At 32.7% G+C, this 14,804-nt stretch overlaps 2 protein-coding genes across 2 annotated transcripts; both read right to left on the bottom strand.

Annotated features, from left to right (window-relative positions):
• Window positions 1-210: 210 nt before the first annotated feature.
• Window positions 211-5,059, bottom strand: LOC141326751 (uncharacterized). Its single transcript, XM_073835303.1, has 12 exons — window positions 4,838-5,059; window positions 4,549-4,750; window positions 3,621-3,653; window positions 2,866-3,062; window positions 2,687-2,774; window positions 2,552-2,587; window positions 2,392-2,445; window positions 2,049-2,282; window positions 1,306-1,412; window positions 634-799; window positions 432-515; window positions 211-348 (listed from the first exon to the last, which is right to left on the bottom strand). The coding sequence occupies exons 1-12, from the start codon at window positions 4,903-4,905 to the stop codon at window positions 337-339; spliced, it is 1,281 nt and encodes a 426-aa protein (XP_073691404.1). The 5' UTR covers window positions 4,906-5,059; the 3' UTR covers window positions 211-336.
• A 550-nt stretch (window positions 5,060-5,609) lies between these two features.
• Window positions 5,610-7,819, bottom strand: tac4 (tachykinin precursor 4). The gene is made up of 5 exons (XM_073832447.1): window positions 7,709-7,819; window positions 7,502-7,598; window positions 6,367-6,399; window positions 6,197-6,263; window positions 5,610-5,619 (listed from the first exon to the last, which is right to left on the bottom strand). Exons 1-5 carry the CDS (start codon window positions 7,817-7,819, stop codon window positions 5,610-5,612), a joined length of 318 nt encoding a protein of 105 aa, XP_073688548.1.
• Between the last annotated feature and the right edge of the window lie 6,985 nt (window positions 7,820-14,804).

Below are 14,804 nucleotides of genomic sequence, written 5' to 3'. Positions count from 1 at the left end.
CACACTAGTAAAATGCACAGTCTGTCTAGAATTCACAGAAACAGACAAGCACAGGGATGTGAACAATTAAACTTCTCTGTGCTGTTGGACTTCATATCAGCAATTTTGAAATATAGTATGTATAACATGAACCGAAATAAAGACAAGGGATATAGAAAGAAATGAAACACGCAAGATGCTTCTTGTACAGTTTTAAAAATAATTTTATTTCTTTATAATATTTGAACAAGGCAACAGTGCAAATCTGCTTCTTTATTTACAGTCTATGTACACTGAAAAACATGAGGACGTAAACAATACAAAATTTTTAGTTTCTTTGGAAATAATCTGATCTTTCTAGCAGTGCACCTGAAAAATAAGATTAAAAACATTATGCTTTCTAACATCACATCAAACAACAATTAAATGTTATTTTTATTCAGGTCTCTTACCGAAGTTTCTGACACAGCTGCTTGATTGTTGGCGTCAGTGGTTGGGATGACAAAAGAACTCAAGCGGACATCAGTAGCACTGTACTATAGAGACCAACCCAACCACACCAAACCAAACCAAAAATAATTAAATAAACCAAGTAATGATAGCTTAATACATTCTTATGAAACAATGTAAACTGTGAGGGACATGTTAACTTACAGGCAGTTCTCTGGGTGTTGATGAAAACGGCGGGTCACTGGCACACATGCGGGTGAAGGGTTTCTCTTTAGTCGTGGGGTGATTGGTGCAGCAGAGGCGCAGAGTGGCGGCAGGGAGGAGGATATGCCAGATGCTGCCATGCTTCTTTACCAGCTCATCCAGCATCCTGAAATATACATGAAGTAATGCTGGATGTGTAGAAACTAAATATTTTTGCAATGCAGCTTCTCCTATTTACATGATAAAAAAATAAAAGTAATTGAAATAGATACTCAAAAATTAATTACTCACCCTCATGTCGTTCTAAACTCGTTCATCTTCAGAACACAAATTAAGATATTTTTGATTAAATCCCAGAGATTTCTGACCCTGCATAGACAGCAACACAACTGACACATTCAAGGCCCAGAATGGCAAATTATTTCATCAAAAATATTTAAATTTGTGTTCCAAAGGTGAACGAAGGTCTATCGGGTTTGGAACAACATGAGAGTAGTTAATTCATTTTTGTGTGTAATATCCCTTTAAATGTCATCCCAGTTTTAAGAAGTAAATATTAGCATTACATCAAGTAACATCACACATTGAATAAAGTTTTCAAGTTCAAATTAATAAAAAAATAATATTGACAACTGAGATAAATTGAGCAATAAATGCATGAAGATGTCGTACTCATTAAGAAGAGATTCAGTGACCAGGTCCATGTAACCAGTTTGCCGGTGATGTATCACTAAGGCACTTGCATTCAACCTCAGGTGTTTCTTTAACTCACGATTTACCTAATAGAGAGCCAGAAGAAAAATGACAACCATTAATCCATAATATAAAAATCAACTGACCGATTTTGGATTTTCTAGATGCATACAATACTTTTCAAAATGTTGTGGTTGGTATGATTTTTTTTTATTTAGGTACTAAATTAAAGTCTCAAATGTTCATCAAGGATGCATTTATTTGATCAGAAACAGTAAAAACAGCAATATTGTAAAATACTGTTACAATTTGTAACTTGTTACAACTTGTTATCTATTTGATTATAGTTTAAAATGGTGGTAATTTATTCCTGTGATGACCAAACTGAATTTTCTGCATCATTACTCCAGTTCTCAGTGTCACATGATCCTTTAGAAATCATTCTAATGTGCTGATTTGCTGCTAAAAAAACATTTCTTATTATTATCAATGTTTAAAACAGTTAAAACCTAATATTTTTGTGAAAACCATACAAGATTTTTTTGATGAATGGAAAGTTCAAAAGATCCGCATTTATTTGAAATAGATTATATTTGTAACATTATGCCTTTACTGTCACTTCTAATTATCTTATCACGTCACTGCTAAATAAAAGTAATGATTTCTTTAAAAAAAAAAATCTTACTGACACCAAACTTTTGAAAGGTGTATGTGTCTCTTACCTCCATGAGGATCCGCCTGGGAAGCCTGGAGAGAATTCCGAGAGGATATCCCTGCTGATTGATGACTTCAGCGAGACACTTAGCCACATCCTGACTGATTTTCTCAGTCAGAGGAAAAGCTTCCACCCATTTGGAATGGTAGTCAGTCAGGGTCATGATGTGCGTGTGCTGGTCTACCGTCGGAGAGAATGGCCCTCTGACATCCAGTCCAAGCCATTCCCACCTCTCTTTAACCTGAGACAAAGGCAGTGCTACAGTTAAAAAAAAAATCGAATTCCGTTCTGTAATCTTTAAAGGCTTTTATCTATAACGATAACTATAGTGGCATCAGAAGAGGCCTTACCTCAATTATATGGGGTTTCATTTGTCCTAAAACTCCATAAGCCACATGGGGCATCTGATTAAGAGGATTACGTATTGATAAACAAAACTTTCACAGTACTCTATTAGGAAATGTATATTTAGGACTCTCTTTTATTCAACAGTACCACATAGTTACTTACAATATTTAATTCATCGTCTCCATCCCAGTGGATGTTCTGAAGGAAAAACAACAGTTACTTTTGTGAACCACATTCTGGTGCTTAGGAATAAAAGAAGAAATAACATTTTATATGAAAAAATTTAAATGTTATTACATTGGGCAAACAGTATCCACTGTGAAAGAAACTGGGTATAGTCATGCTTCTGTCAAGAGCTTCATCACCCAGGATGGTCCATTGTGGGCTGAAAAAAAAAAGAAAGATAACAAATAAAAGAAAGTAACAACAACACAGATTCGTCCGATGGAGGTTCTCCCTCAAAATTAGTTGCAGACCTTTTTTCTGGTTCTGTCAGCTGTTGTGTGGAAACACTTTCTGGGTCTGCTCCCGTCTGGCTGGAGCTATTTTCGGTAGCTTTCAGCTGTAAACTTTCTGTAGTTCTGTGCTCAGGCTTTTTTGAGTTAGACTTCTGTGAAGTTGCTGTTGTATCAAGTGCTCCTTGACTAGGTGAATCTGAGTCGGCAACAAATCCCTTCAATTCCAAATGATCGGGAAAAGAGAAATTTTAATAGTACATTTATATAATAAAAAAATAGTTTTTTTTTAATGAAGATGAAAGAATGATTTGCCAAGCCCTCCACAGAACACATACAATAAGCCTTACAAATTGATGAAATAACTACTATTCAGACATTAAATAATTAACAGTATTTGATGAGTTTCAGACTGCATTTAACAAATTAGAAAACATTTGCAATTGGATTGTAAAAGATGTCTGATATGCATGTTTGGACTGTTTCGTTGCATTTACATTATTTTGACCAGCAGATGTCACCAGATGTTTCCAGAGGTTTTATTTTTTGCAGATTTTGCCAAACAAATTTTTGATGATGAAGCAGCAGTGCAGTCTTAAACACTGTCATGATTTTATCATTATGGTTAAAATATCCATTTTATAAATTAATTCTGAAATTGACATTTCTCTTTAAATGCATTTTTTAAATCATTTGTGTAAATACACCCCTTCATGTGTAATTCGAAGAAATATTTCATAACTGCAGAATGCATATTAAAAGTTTCTGTAACTCACCAAAGCCCTTCTGCTTCTAGGATTGATTTTAGCCTGTAGGTGAGAGTAGAAAATAAAGTTTTAAAAAATGTTATGTAGAAAGATTACATTTAAATGGCTAGTTCACATGAAATTTCAGACAGTTTCAGGAGTGTACTGTGGTGGTGTGGGATACTATGTTTTCACAACATGTCATCAACCGGCCACATTGGTGGCACAGAACATAAACAATGCCACTGAATTGAATAAAACTTGCAAATCTTTCTGATTATTTCTGCTGAAAATGGTCAGTTATTGTCATGTTTTGGGCTGTACTAATCGGTCGGACCGGGAAAAACATTTGGAGTACTATAGACTGCCAAAAGTTATAACAAATCAAGGAGAAGAGTGCAAAAACTGGAAAAAAGGCATTTGTGGCCAAACTGAACAAGAATCTCCATGGCAAGTATCTTGACAACACTAGTGTTTGTGCTTATCATTTCCTGTCAAGTAGGTGAAATATTAGGGGATTATCTTAATTAATACTGCTTGTACATATATTCGCCACTTAACTTAACAAATTAACTTAGTTTATTATAATATTGTGCCCTTCCCTGCTTACTAAGTCCTTCTCTACATGATTTAGCAGCTTCCACACGTTTTGTGACAGCATAAATTAGCTTATAAACGTATTCAGTAGTACTTTAACTGTCCAATCCATGCTTTAGTTTACATCTGAGTATCGCCAATATTCTAAACTTGCTTTACTTTAAAATAATATTTCATTTGTGCTGTTATCATTTAGATTTTTTAGTGAAAAAGCTAAGAGTTACCAGAGGCATAAAGAGACACTGCACATCCTTTAAAAACATGTTAATTTTGCATAAAATATTTATAGTTTATAAATAGCCTATGTATATTAAAAAATACCCAAATACCGACTTCTATCAACACGTCAGCTTTCACTCACCTTTCTCTCTAGATATCGGTTTGGAAATGAAAAGATGGTTGGCACAGCCCATGAATGAAGTCTTGTTCTCTTCCCATCTTCAATTAAACACTTCTTTTTAAAGTGGACGGAACAGATTTTACTGTTTGGAGCAGGTTTCCAGTCTTTCCATCTTAAATTGTTAAGCCACTTTTTTAGCAAAGTGGGGTCTTTCAGCGGGAATCTGACAAATACAAACAAATACGAGAAAAAAACTTAATACAGTCGACCACTCTTTTAACATATTGCAAAGTGAAAGCTGTGCACTTACTTGTGGAACGAGAGACCCTTATCCCTCGCGGTGTTTTTACAGTTATATGCACAACAAGTAAACACCATAGTGTTTGGCGACTCAACATTCAAGTAATCTAACGTTACCAATTGTATATTTTTCCAATGGAGAGAGAGATTGTTCTACTTATCGTTAATGCTATGTTGTATAATTTTTTAAAGAACGAGCAAACAGCCTAAACACCAAAAACCAAAACAGACATCTAACAGCCAATCCTTCAAAGCTCCGGCTACTACTGTGGTGTCTACCGTCGAGAACTAGAAACAGCTATTGCCTCCTACTGGCTAAATTGAGCGGACATTTCTTGACTGCAATGATTGCTCTTGAAAGCTCTTTTTAACTCAGAAAACCTTTTTTATTATTCTTATTTGGAACATGCATGACTAGCCTACATTTTAAAAGACATTCAAGCATCAGTTGTGTCCTTACAGATTGTGCACTTCAGTGAAATGTATTTCTTTTTACACTACCAATAATCAAAAAGAAAAGTTTTATTGCCATTAGTCGTTGTTTATTTTATTTTCCACCTCGTTTCATTAATTGTGTTTTTAAATATCAACTTACAATACGCAAACAGGTAATAAAATAATAAACTAAGCATCCAGAGAACACTGTAAAGTAAGTAATTCTAATCAGTCATTTAGCACACTTGTTAATGGCTTAAACTCTTGTGTTGTGTACTTCTTGATCTAACAGAGCCTAATTATTGTAATCATTTAGGTTTTTAAAAATTTGGGAAAAGATGATATCATTAAACAACACTGATAACAGAGAATTCACTGCGTTCATTCACATGTGTAACCTTCGTAGCATTATATTTATTGTGTTTTAATTTAATTGAGTGCATATAGCTAAAACTTTAAACTGCACATAGTTAGTAGAGTTGTGGTCGGTCCCATTCCTCTTGAAATTCTGTAAACAAAGAAGAAATGTCTAACAAGATTCATAAATTTCAGAAAAAACAAAACAAAACAAAACATAAATGTTCAGGAAAATGTGCCCAGTGTTCACACACTTATACTGCAATTTAATTTTCCATTACCTTGTCATATTCAGAATAATTTGCTAATGAATCATTCAGACAATATGCAAACCACTAAGCAATTCGGTAAAAAGAAAACGGTAAGATATCACTGTGTCTTGCAAGTTTTAATACATACATGACCCCTTTAAAAAAAAAAATTAACAGAAAATGCATATTCAATTTTCCTTTAAGATTTTATTCATTTTGGTGATTTTTTAAATAAAATCTCTTAAACTGCACAGATAAAAACTTCAATTTCAAAGAAGAAAAAAACCATAAATGGTCTTAATGTATATATATTAAAAAACAACAACAGCTGATCTTTACCTCCACTAGAAGATCTCCTTCCCATAAGTCCAACAAAGATCTCCCCCTTGTTTCCTAAAAGTTTATGTGAGACGTAAGATCTGCTTAATCTAAATTATTTTAAGTACCAGTGCATCAAATAAAACAAGCAGCCACATGCACAATGACAAAAACCTACTTCTCTGGCCAAGTCGCACTGGTTGAGTGATTCCTAAAGAGAGAGAATAAACTAAAAATTAACTTAAACTACCTAAATAAAACAGATTTCTATTTTTTTAATTCAAGCTGTATTTGAAACACTAAAGTAACATTTTATTGGAACAAGTTATCAAGTTATCAAGATTTAAAAAAAAATATATTTTTTAAAGAAGTCTCTTCTGCTTATCATGCCTGCATTGATTTGATCCAAAGTACAGCAAAAACAGCTAATTTTTAACAGAATTTTTACTATTTAAAATAACTGTTTTCTATTTGAATATATTTTAAAATATAATTTATTCCTGTGATTTCAAAGCTGACTTTTAGCATCATTACTCCAGTCACATGAACCTTCAGAAATCATTCTAATATTTTGATTTTCTGCTCATGAAACATTTATTGTTAATATTATTATGTCGAAAACAGCTGAGTTTTTTTCAGGTTCCTTTGATGAATAGAAAGTTCAGAAGATCAGCTTTTAAATGAAATAGAATAACATTAAACATTGCATGTCTTTCTCATCACTTTTGATCAATTTAAAGCATCCTTGCTAAATAAAAGTATTAATTTCTATAATTTATAATTTAAAAAGTTATACTGGTCCAAGCTTTTGAATGGTACATGTATAGTGTTTACAAAAGCTTTTTATTTCAGATAAATGCCGATCTGTCTTTCTATTCATCATAGAACCCTTAAAAAATGTACTCAACTGTTCTAAATTTTGATTATTATAATAATACAAAATGTTTCTTGAACAGCAAATCAGCATAGAATGATTTCCAAAGAATCATGTGACACTAAACACTTGAGTATGATGCTGAAAATTTAGCTTGGATCACAGGAATAAATTACATTTTAAAATTTATTCTAATAGAAAGCAGTTTTTTTAAATAGTAAAATTGCTGTATTGTGAATCAGATAAATGCAGGTGAATAAATTTCAAATCAAATAAATTTGTGCAGCAGAGAACATAAAAACATAAAACATAAAAATCTTACTGTTCAAAAACTTTTGACTGGTAGTGTAAATTTGTATAAACGGGGATGCTATAAATTTGCTTACTTATTTTAATTACAGTACAGCCGATGTCTTGAGAAGTGAAGTGAAGACAATACCTGTACTCCTGCCCATTAATCCATCAAACTGCTGCGATCTGGATCGCTTCACCAGATCAGCAATGTGCACCAATATATCTGTTTCCTTCGGCTTCTCCTGACAAAAACAGATAAAGGGTGTTTCAAATGATGTTGACAATTTACTTTTTTAAACAACAGATTATGAAACTGCAAATTATTGATATAATAATAATAAATATTTTCAACCTGTAGGTTCTCCACGGTCCAGATATGCATGTCTTCACTGGGACTGGATCCGACAACATGCACCTGTGCGTAAAGAACGAAAGCTAAAACGGAAAGTTTAAAAATTTCCATTTTTTTTAAATATATAATATATATATATAAAGTATGCGTTTTGAGTATGGTATTTCAGTTCCCAAAAAATACAAAGTCTGTTCGTCGCAGATGCTTATATAGAGACATCAGCCACGCTCCTCCCATTCATAACCTATAGCTCATAAATTTCCAAGTATCTATCTTTTTTTTATTTGTCCACACTTTTAACCGTCATGGGTTAAACAGATTCATTTAAATAGATAAACATATTTAATAAGTTCAATATGTAAGAGGTTACATAAATTCTGTTGGTAGGCCTATAGGCTATCTGCTGTAACTTTTGAGACACATTATGTCGGTTGCGGTTTGCCTCGCAGGCTCGCAACCCAACATTTTCTTCTGGCTTCACTAGCACAGTAAGCTATCAAAACTAGAGGGTCATCTAACGTGTAAATCTGTAATCAAGCAATGCTCAATTTTTGTCGATGGACCATGTGGTTACCCCCACCTGTGACACGAATTCCGTTTAAAGCATTCTAATTCGGATTTGTAAAAACGACTTCAAACATAATCGCATGCAAAACAATACATACTCTCAATCCTGCTTTTCATCATTGGTCTCGCAGTGTCCAATTTTGTTTCCTTTCCGTCTGATTGGTTTGGACTTGATGCTTTGACGAATGCATTGCCTCCTGCACTGCAGTAATATTTGCAGAGTCCAGCACATATGAGTTCAGCAGCTTGATGTTTAGGTTCTCACCCCGATGTCCAGCCAGGAAAGGCGGACTGGTGTTTCTGTTTTCATCTCAGTTCCGCGCCTAAGCAAAAAGGTCACAATGGGGTGATTTTCAATCTTGAGCAATAAATCTCAGAAATATCAGAGTGCTGTTTGGTGGTTCAGAGATGTGGAGTCAGTTTCGGTTTCATTCTTTAATCTCTAAATTAGACAACCTCAAATTTTCCAGGTAGTGTGATTATACACATTAAAGGGTTGTTTTGTATGGAAAAGAGCCTGAAGAAACCTGAAGATTTTCTGTACTGCATTATTTTGTTGCGACATACCTGTAATAATGTTTTATAATATGCATATAAACATATTATTATTTCATGTTCATTTTCTTTGCCAAAACTACACAGCTTCTGTAATAACAATAATGGAGTGTTTGGTTTGAACTATTTCTCACCAAATTCACCAATGCTATTTTGCAGACATGCACTACAGGAAGGGAAATAAGGAAGCAGTGATTGAATTTGCTTCAGAAAGCATTACTGATTGATTGATTTAACTCTATAGTTTTATTGTTTTCTATTATTATTAACATCTAAAACAAGCGGAAAGCAGCATTAATACTATATCAAAAATCACATTTATCTTTGTGTATCCAAAGGGGAACACACATTGTAGTGTTGATTTGACACCTGTGGTATTAATTTATTTTTACCTCCTGCATTTTCTCAATTTTTTGTTAAACCCATCACTCTTTGTAAGGATTGATAATGAATAAAACTTCCCTTAATTAATAAACCACATATATAAAACATTTGTGGTATTTACATATTATATACAATTGAAGTCAAAAGTTTACATGCACCTTGCAGAATCTACAAAATGTTATCTGACCAAAAAAAAAGGGATTGTACAAAATGCATGTTATTTTTTATTTAGTTCCTCAATAATATATTTCATGTTTAGGGGAGAGCGGGGTAAATTGTCACACTTTTCACACTGTTTAACTTTTACTGAGCACCATACATCACAATGTAATAAATTTCATACCAAATGAAAGAAGGAAGTCTTGGGCACATATGATGTATTCATTGCATTTTCATATCTTATCTCATTAGTTGTAGACTGTTGAATGGAGAATGTGCACTTGTGACAATTTGCCCCATCAGCAGGTAAATTGTCACACTAGATTATCTAAAAATAAGATCACAACTACTTAATTGTGATTATTGATTTTAATTGTTAAATTCAAACCAAAACTGGAAATATGAACAATTATGCCTAGAGAATTTGAAAAAAAAACTATTATTTCAATCCGATACACATTTCAATCAAAACATTAAGTAGCAAGACAACTTTACTTTGAACTTTAAACTCAAATGTTCTCCGGCTTGCACATAAATGCATGATACCTGAATGGAATGCTGCATATAACTCACTTAACTTAATATGTTTAACCTCTGAACAAAACAGATGCCCTGTATCTGATTAATCAGACTCATCTTCAGAGTCACAATTCTGGCACACATAAATTGCCTGGCCTGAGGTGCAAGCATCATAGGCCCATTTGTTTTTTGAGCATGTATTTGTACTGGGGCAAGTTGTCACTGAGTCAATGAGACAACTTCCCCCCAAACTGACATGTAGGCTAATGTTGGCTAAATGTCAGGGTTAGCTCAACATAGCACGTCGGCTAAAGTATCAAAAGACACGTTACTGTCTCCTTCATTTTTTGCAAAATAATAATTTTTAACATCTATACCTAAGTTGTACTGAAGAAAATTTAAAGTGATTTTTTTTTTTACTTTTTAGGTCAAAAATTTAAAAAAATTGTGCTCACCTCAGATTAGAGCAGTCTTGAGCACATGTGAACAGGAGGTTGACTACAGAAGAAGAAGTCACACAAAGTGGCTATTTCATTTTTGAGATAGAGCTTCTAGTGTTGGAGTTATGAACAGTGTGACAACTTACCCTGCTTTTTTTTTTTTTTTTTGCTATGTTAAGCTAACCCTGACATTTAGCCAACATTAGCATACATGTCAGTTTGGGGCAAGTCGTCATATGTGACAACTTGCCCCAGTACAAATACATGCTCAAAAAACAAATGGGCCCATGATGCTTGCACCTCAGGCCAGGCAATTTATGTGTGCCAGAATTGTGACTCTGAAGAAAAGTCTGATTAATCAGATACAGGGCATCTGTTTTGTTCAGAGGTTAAACATATTAAGTTAAGTGAGTTATATGCAGCATTCCATTCAAGTAAAGTTGTCTTGCCACTTAATGTTTTGATTGAAATGTGTATTGGATGGAAATAATAGTTTTTTTTTTTTTCCAAATTCTCTAGGTATAATTGTATTTCCAGTTTTGGTTTGAATTTAACAATTAAAATCAATAATCACAATTAATTAGCTGTGTTCTTAAGTTTAGTTAATCTAGTGTGACAACTTACCTGTCGATGGGGCAAATTGTCACAAGTGCACATTCTCCATTCAACAGTCTACAACTCCGTAATGAGATAAGATATGAAAATGTGATACATCACATGTGCCTGAGACTTCCTTCTTTCATTTGGTATGACATTTATTACATTGTGATGTATGGTGCTCAGTAAAAGCCAGTGTGACAGCGTACCCCGCTCTCCCCTTACTTAAGTACAAAAAGTATTTTTTAATCTTAAATTTACTTAAGGATTTAAAGTAAAATTGCGAGTTTATATCATCCATTTCTGAGAAAAAAAGTCAGAATTATGAGTTTATATAATAATAATAATAATACACTTTATTTTATATAGCAATTCTGAATATAATATATTTTATTCAATTTTGAATATAAAATATTTTTTATATTGCAGTTCTGACTTTATTTCTCACAATTGTCAGTTTATATCACCCAATTCGGAAAACAAGGTCAGAACTGTGAGATACAAACTTGCATTTGTGAGGAAAAAAGTCAGATTTGTGAGATACAAACTGCATTTGTGAGGAATATTCTGAGTTTATATCTCGCAGTTCTGATATTATATCACCCAATTCTGAAAAAAAAAAAAAAAAAAAAACAGAATTGAGTTTGTATCACGCAATTCTGGGGGCGAAAATCCAGAATTTCCTGAAAAGAAGTTCCTCAAACTCGCATTTGCGAGAAAAAATAAACATAAAAAGTCAGAATTATGAGTTTATAAACGTTGTGCTTGATATTTTTGTGAGCAAACACTTTCTAGATAGAACGCAATACTTTTGTGACATCATTTGTTTCATACAGTTTTGTAAAATTAGGGGAAAAAAACTTTTTTCTCACAGTTGCGAATTTACATCTTGTAATTCTCACTGAGATCCAGACTTCTGGCTATTTTGTAGTAAGTAGCGAATATGCTTCGGGGAAATGTCGGAGTAAAAGTATACATTCTAATTAGGATATGTAGTGGAGTAAAAGTTAAAGTAGGCTGAAAAAAAATAGTAGTACAGATACTCCCAAAAATACTTGTGACGAAGTATTGTTACTTCGTTACATTACACCACTGCTTTTCACTTAATATTATTACAACCAATATTTCATTTACATAATGTACTTAGCCTACCAATATACTGTATAATACCAGTCAATATTTCACTCATTAAATCTCTACAACTGAAAATGATAATAATATTGAATGACCTTTTACTAATGGTTTTCAAAGCAGACAGTTGCGCACATTTGCACGCCAACAGCCAACAATTCCCTCATTATGTTTCTTACAGTAATTTGATTAAAATCAAAGACTATAGAAGGGACTTTTTTTTTTTTTTTTTTTTTTAAAGTTGCTTTAGGGCTGATAAAAGAAGGGCTTTTTACAAACAACAAAAATTGCACGCATTCAACAAATAATGTGAGAAAACATCATGTCTACACTCTAAAAAATGTCTATAAAATAGGGGGCAATGTAGCCTGTACAATTTGAAAGAATTTTTCCATATTTGTTTGTGTGTTTTACCAGTATTTTGATTTTTTTTGTGTGTTTTAGAGTTAACAGAAAATGAGCTGCCGGTACTTTTTTTCCGTTTTATATATATATATATATATTTTTTTATTTTTTTATTTTTCGCAGTGATTTGCACACCAAGTGACTCGCACTGCTATTCCCCGAGCTCTCCACCAGAGGTATCAGTTCATTCGAAGCCTTTTAATTTACTGTAATCTTACTGTTCATTTGTGGCTTCTTCAATTATTATAAATTATCTCATTAATACTAATCCAACAGTCAAACACTCCCTACAGTATTGCAGAGCCAGACCTCTGTGTTTCAGCATCAAGTGAACAGCCCCTGGGCACAGCGCCGTCTGATACTGAAACTAAACACTCCCTGTATTCAGAACATACCCTATTATCTGAACTCAGATACAGTACAGTATGTACAGTATTTAAATATTGCTTTGTTTGTTGTGGATACTTTGTTACTTTTATACTTTGTTTGTGCACACAGCAATATATCTCTATTTTCCTCATCTGATAAATTACAGGGACCCCAATTAGCAAATAAATCGCCATTATTTAATATATGAAGACGTATTTATTTATTTATTTATTTATTTTTAATTTAATTTGTACTTTTTTCTCAATAGTAGCTAAACATTCTCTTTAAGCGCAAGTTGGAAAGTATGACCATACCGGTGTTTATCGAACTTTTGGAAAAATCCATTTTTGCCTTTTTTAGTCAATCATAAACACTGTCTGTGAATCATTTTGCATGTTCACGTTTTAATACCATTTGTTTGACGGTGGTAAAATGACAATTATGAAGATAACAATAGATTTTTCATGATGTAGGTCTATCTTTATGACTACATGATAAAATGAAGCAAATGAATGTCACCAGTAGAGGGCAGCACAACCCAACAAGCATTACAGATAGCGGATTGTGAGCATAATGTGTTTTTTGTAATAGTATGCTCATAGGCTACATTTACAGTTTGTCAATATTAACAAAGGGCGACTGAGTGATGCATTTTTCTTCTACTCTTGCAGACTATATTCTCTTTATCTGAGAAAAGGACTGAGCTCATTTAATCAGAGGTAGGCTACATCATAACATCAAATGAGATCGAGTTTGAATTTATTTGTTGGATTTTTTTTTTTACTAATTTCAGTTGAGTTTCATGTATTGTGAATCCAGAGCCATCTAGGTCACAGTTATGAATCAACAAAAACATTTCAGCAATAACAGAAAATTAAGTGAAAAAAAAAAATGCACAAATTCTTTTATTTTTTTAACAAGCTATTTTAACAATTTGAATAATTTAATCTGAAAACTAATATCGTAATATTTGTATAACTCTTTTTTTATCTATAAAATAAAGTCTCAAAAAGTGCACTACGCCTGACAAATGCCCAATAAAAGTACTTTTTTAGATAAAAAAAATAACTGCGAGCTTTATTATAAATTTAAAAAAGAACATTAAACAAAGACAATGTCTCATCATAAACTGATGAACAGTTGAAACACAGTTTCAACAGCTAGATTTCAAGTATGGATATAGTTTTGAGAAGTATGCTAATAAAATGTTGGCAAAACCCAAGTTCGGTTTAAATACAGCGGGAGATTTAACTGACACAAGAGTAAAAAGCAAAAGCACTGGAGGGGCTGTTCACAGTCATTATAAATCAATTACAGAACAGCTGGAGAGCTGTCTTTCAGCCATTACAAATCTATTACAGAACAGCTGGATGGTTAATTCTGGCCTTTATAATAGTTTTACAGTGCAGCTGTTCTGCTAAAATCACTGCTAGATGTTCTGGCATTACACTAAAAAGTCTTAGCATTAAAAAATGTGTAAGGAGATGTAAACAGCTCAAAAGCATTCAGAGCCTGATCTACACACTATAAACAGCTTGCTTGATTATAGCATCAAACACTTCTACAAAAAAATATATAATCTTGTACTTTAAATTTTGCTATTCTATTGTTCCAATTTTTAAAAAATATTTACTGAAATATTTACTTATTTTACTGAGAATTGTATTTAATACTTAATATAAGGTTTATGAGGAAATATACTAAAAGTGTCCAAAATGTATTCAAACATTTCAGTAGTTAGATATCAGTAATGACTGATTTACCCCTGAAATATCAAGAAAATTTGCAATGTTTAGCTTTTGTTGTATTAATAAATACTTTTTTGTATATTTAATTCATTTCACATGTTTATGTATTAATATACAATCATTTAAATTAAAATTCTGTAGATTCTATTATTACTGTATAGAAACTAAAAAGAAAAAAGAAACTTTGATTTTAACTTTAGCTTTCAGCTTTTTTAAGCTAAA

Source organism: Garra rufa, chromosome 1 (assembly GCF_049309525.1).
Source record: "Garra rufa chromosome 1, GarRuf1.0, whole genome shotgun sequence".
NCBI classification, from domain to species: Eukaryota; Metazoa; Chordata; class Actinopteri; order Cypriniformes; family Cyprinidae; genus Garra; species Garra rufa.
The sequence above is the reverse complement of the archived record's forward strand: the minus strand, read 5'-3'. Positions and strand labels throughout refer to the sequence as shown.

Coding starts and splice junctions, on each gene's coding strand:
- tac4 (XM_073832447.1), bottom strand. CDS start 7,819: ATGGAAATTTTTAAACTTTCCGTTTTAGCTTTCGTTCTTTACGCACAG. Junction 7,599..7,708: donor GGACCGTGGAGAACCTACAG/GTTGAAAATATT, acceptor TGTTTTTGTCAG/GAGAAGCCGAAGGAAACAGA. Junction 6,400..7,501: donor ATTAATGGGCAGGAGTACAG/GTATTGTCTTCA, acceptor CTCTCTCTTTAG/GAATCACTCAACCAGTGCGA.
- LOC141326751 (XM_073835303.1), bottom strand. CDS start 4,905: ATGGTGTTTACTTGTTGTGCATATAACTGTAAAAACACCGCGAGGGAT. Junction 2,283..2,391: donor TGAAACCCCATATAATTGAG/GTAAGGCCTCTT, acceptor CCTTTGTCTCAG/GTTAAAGAGAGGTGGGAATG. Junction 516..633: donor CAACACCCAGAGAACTGCCT/GTAAGTTAACAT, acceptor TGGTCTCTATAG/TACAGTGCTACTGATGTCCG.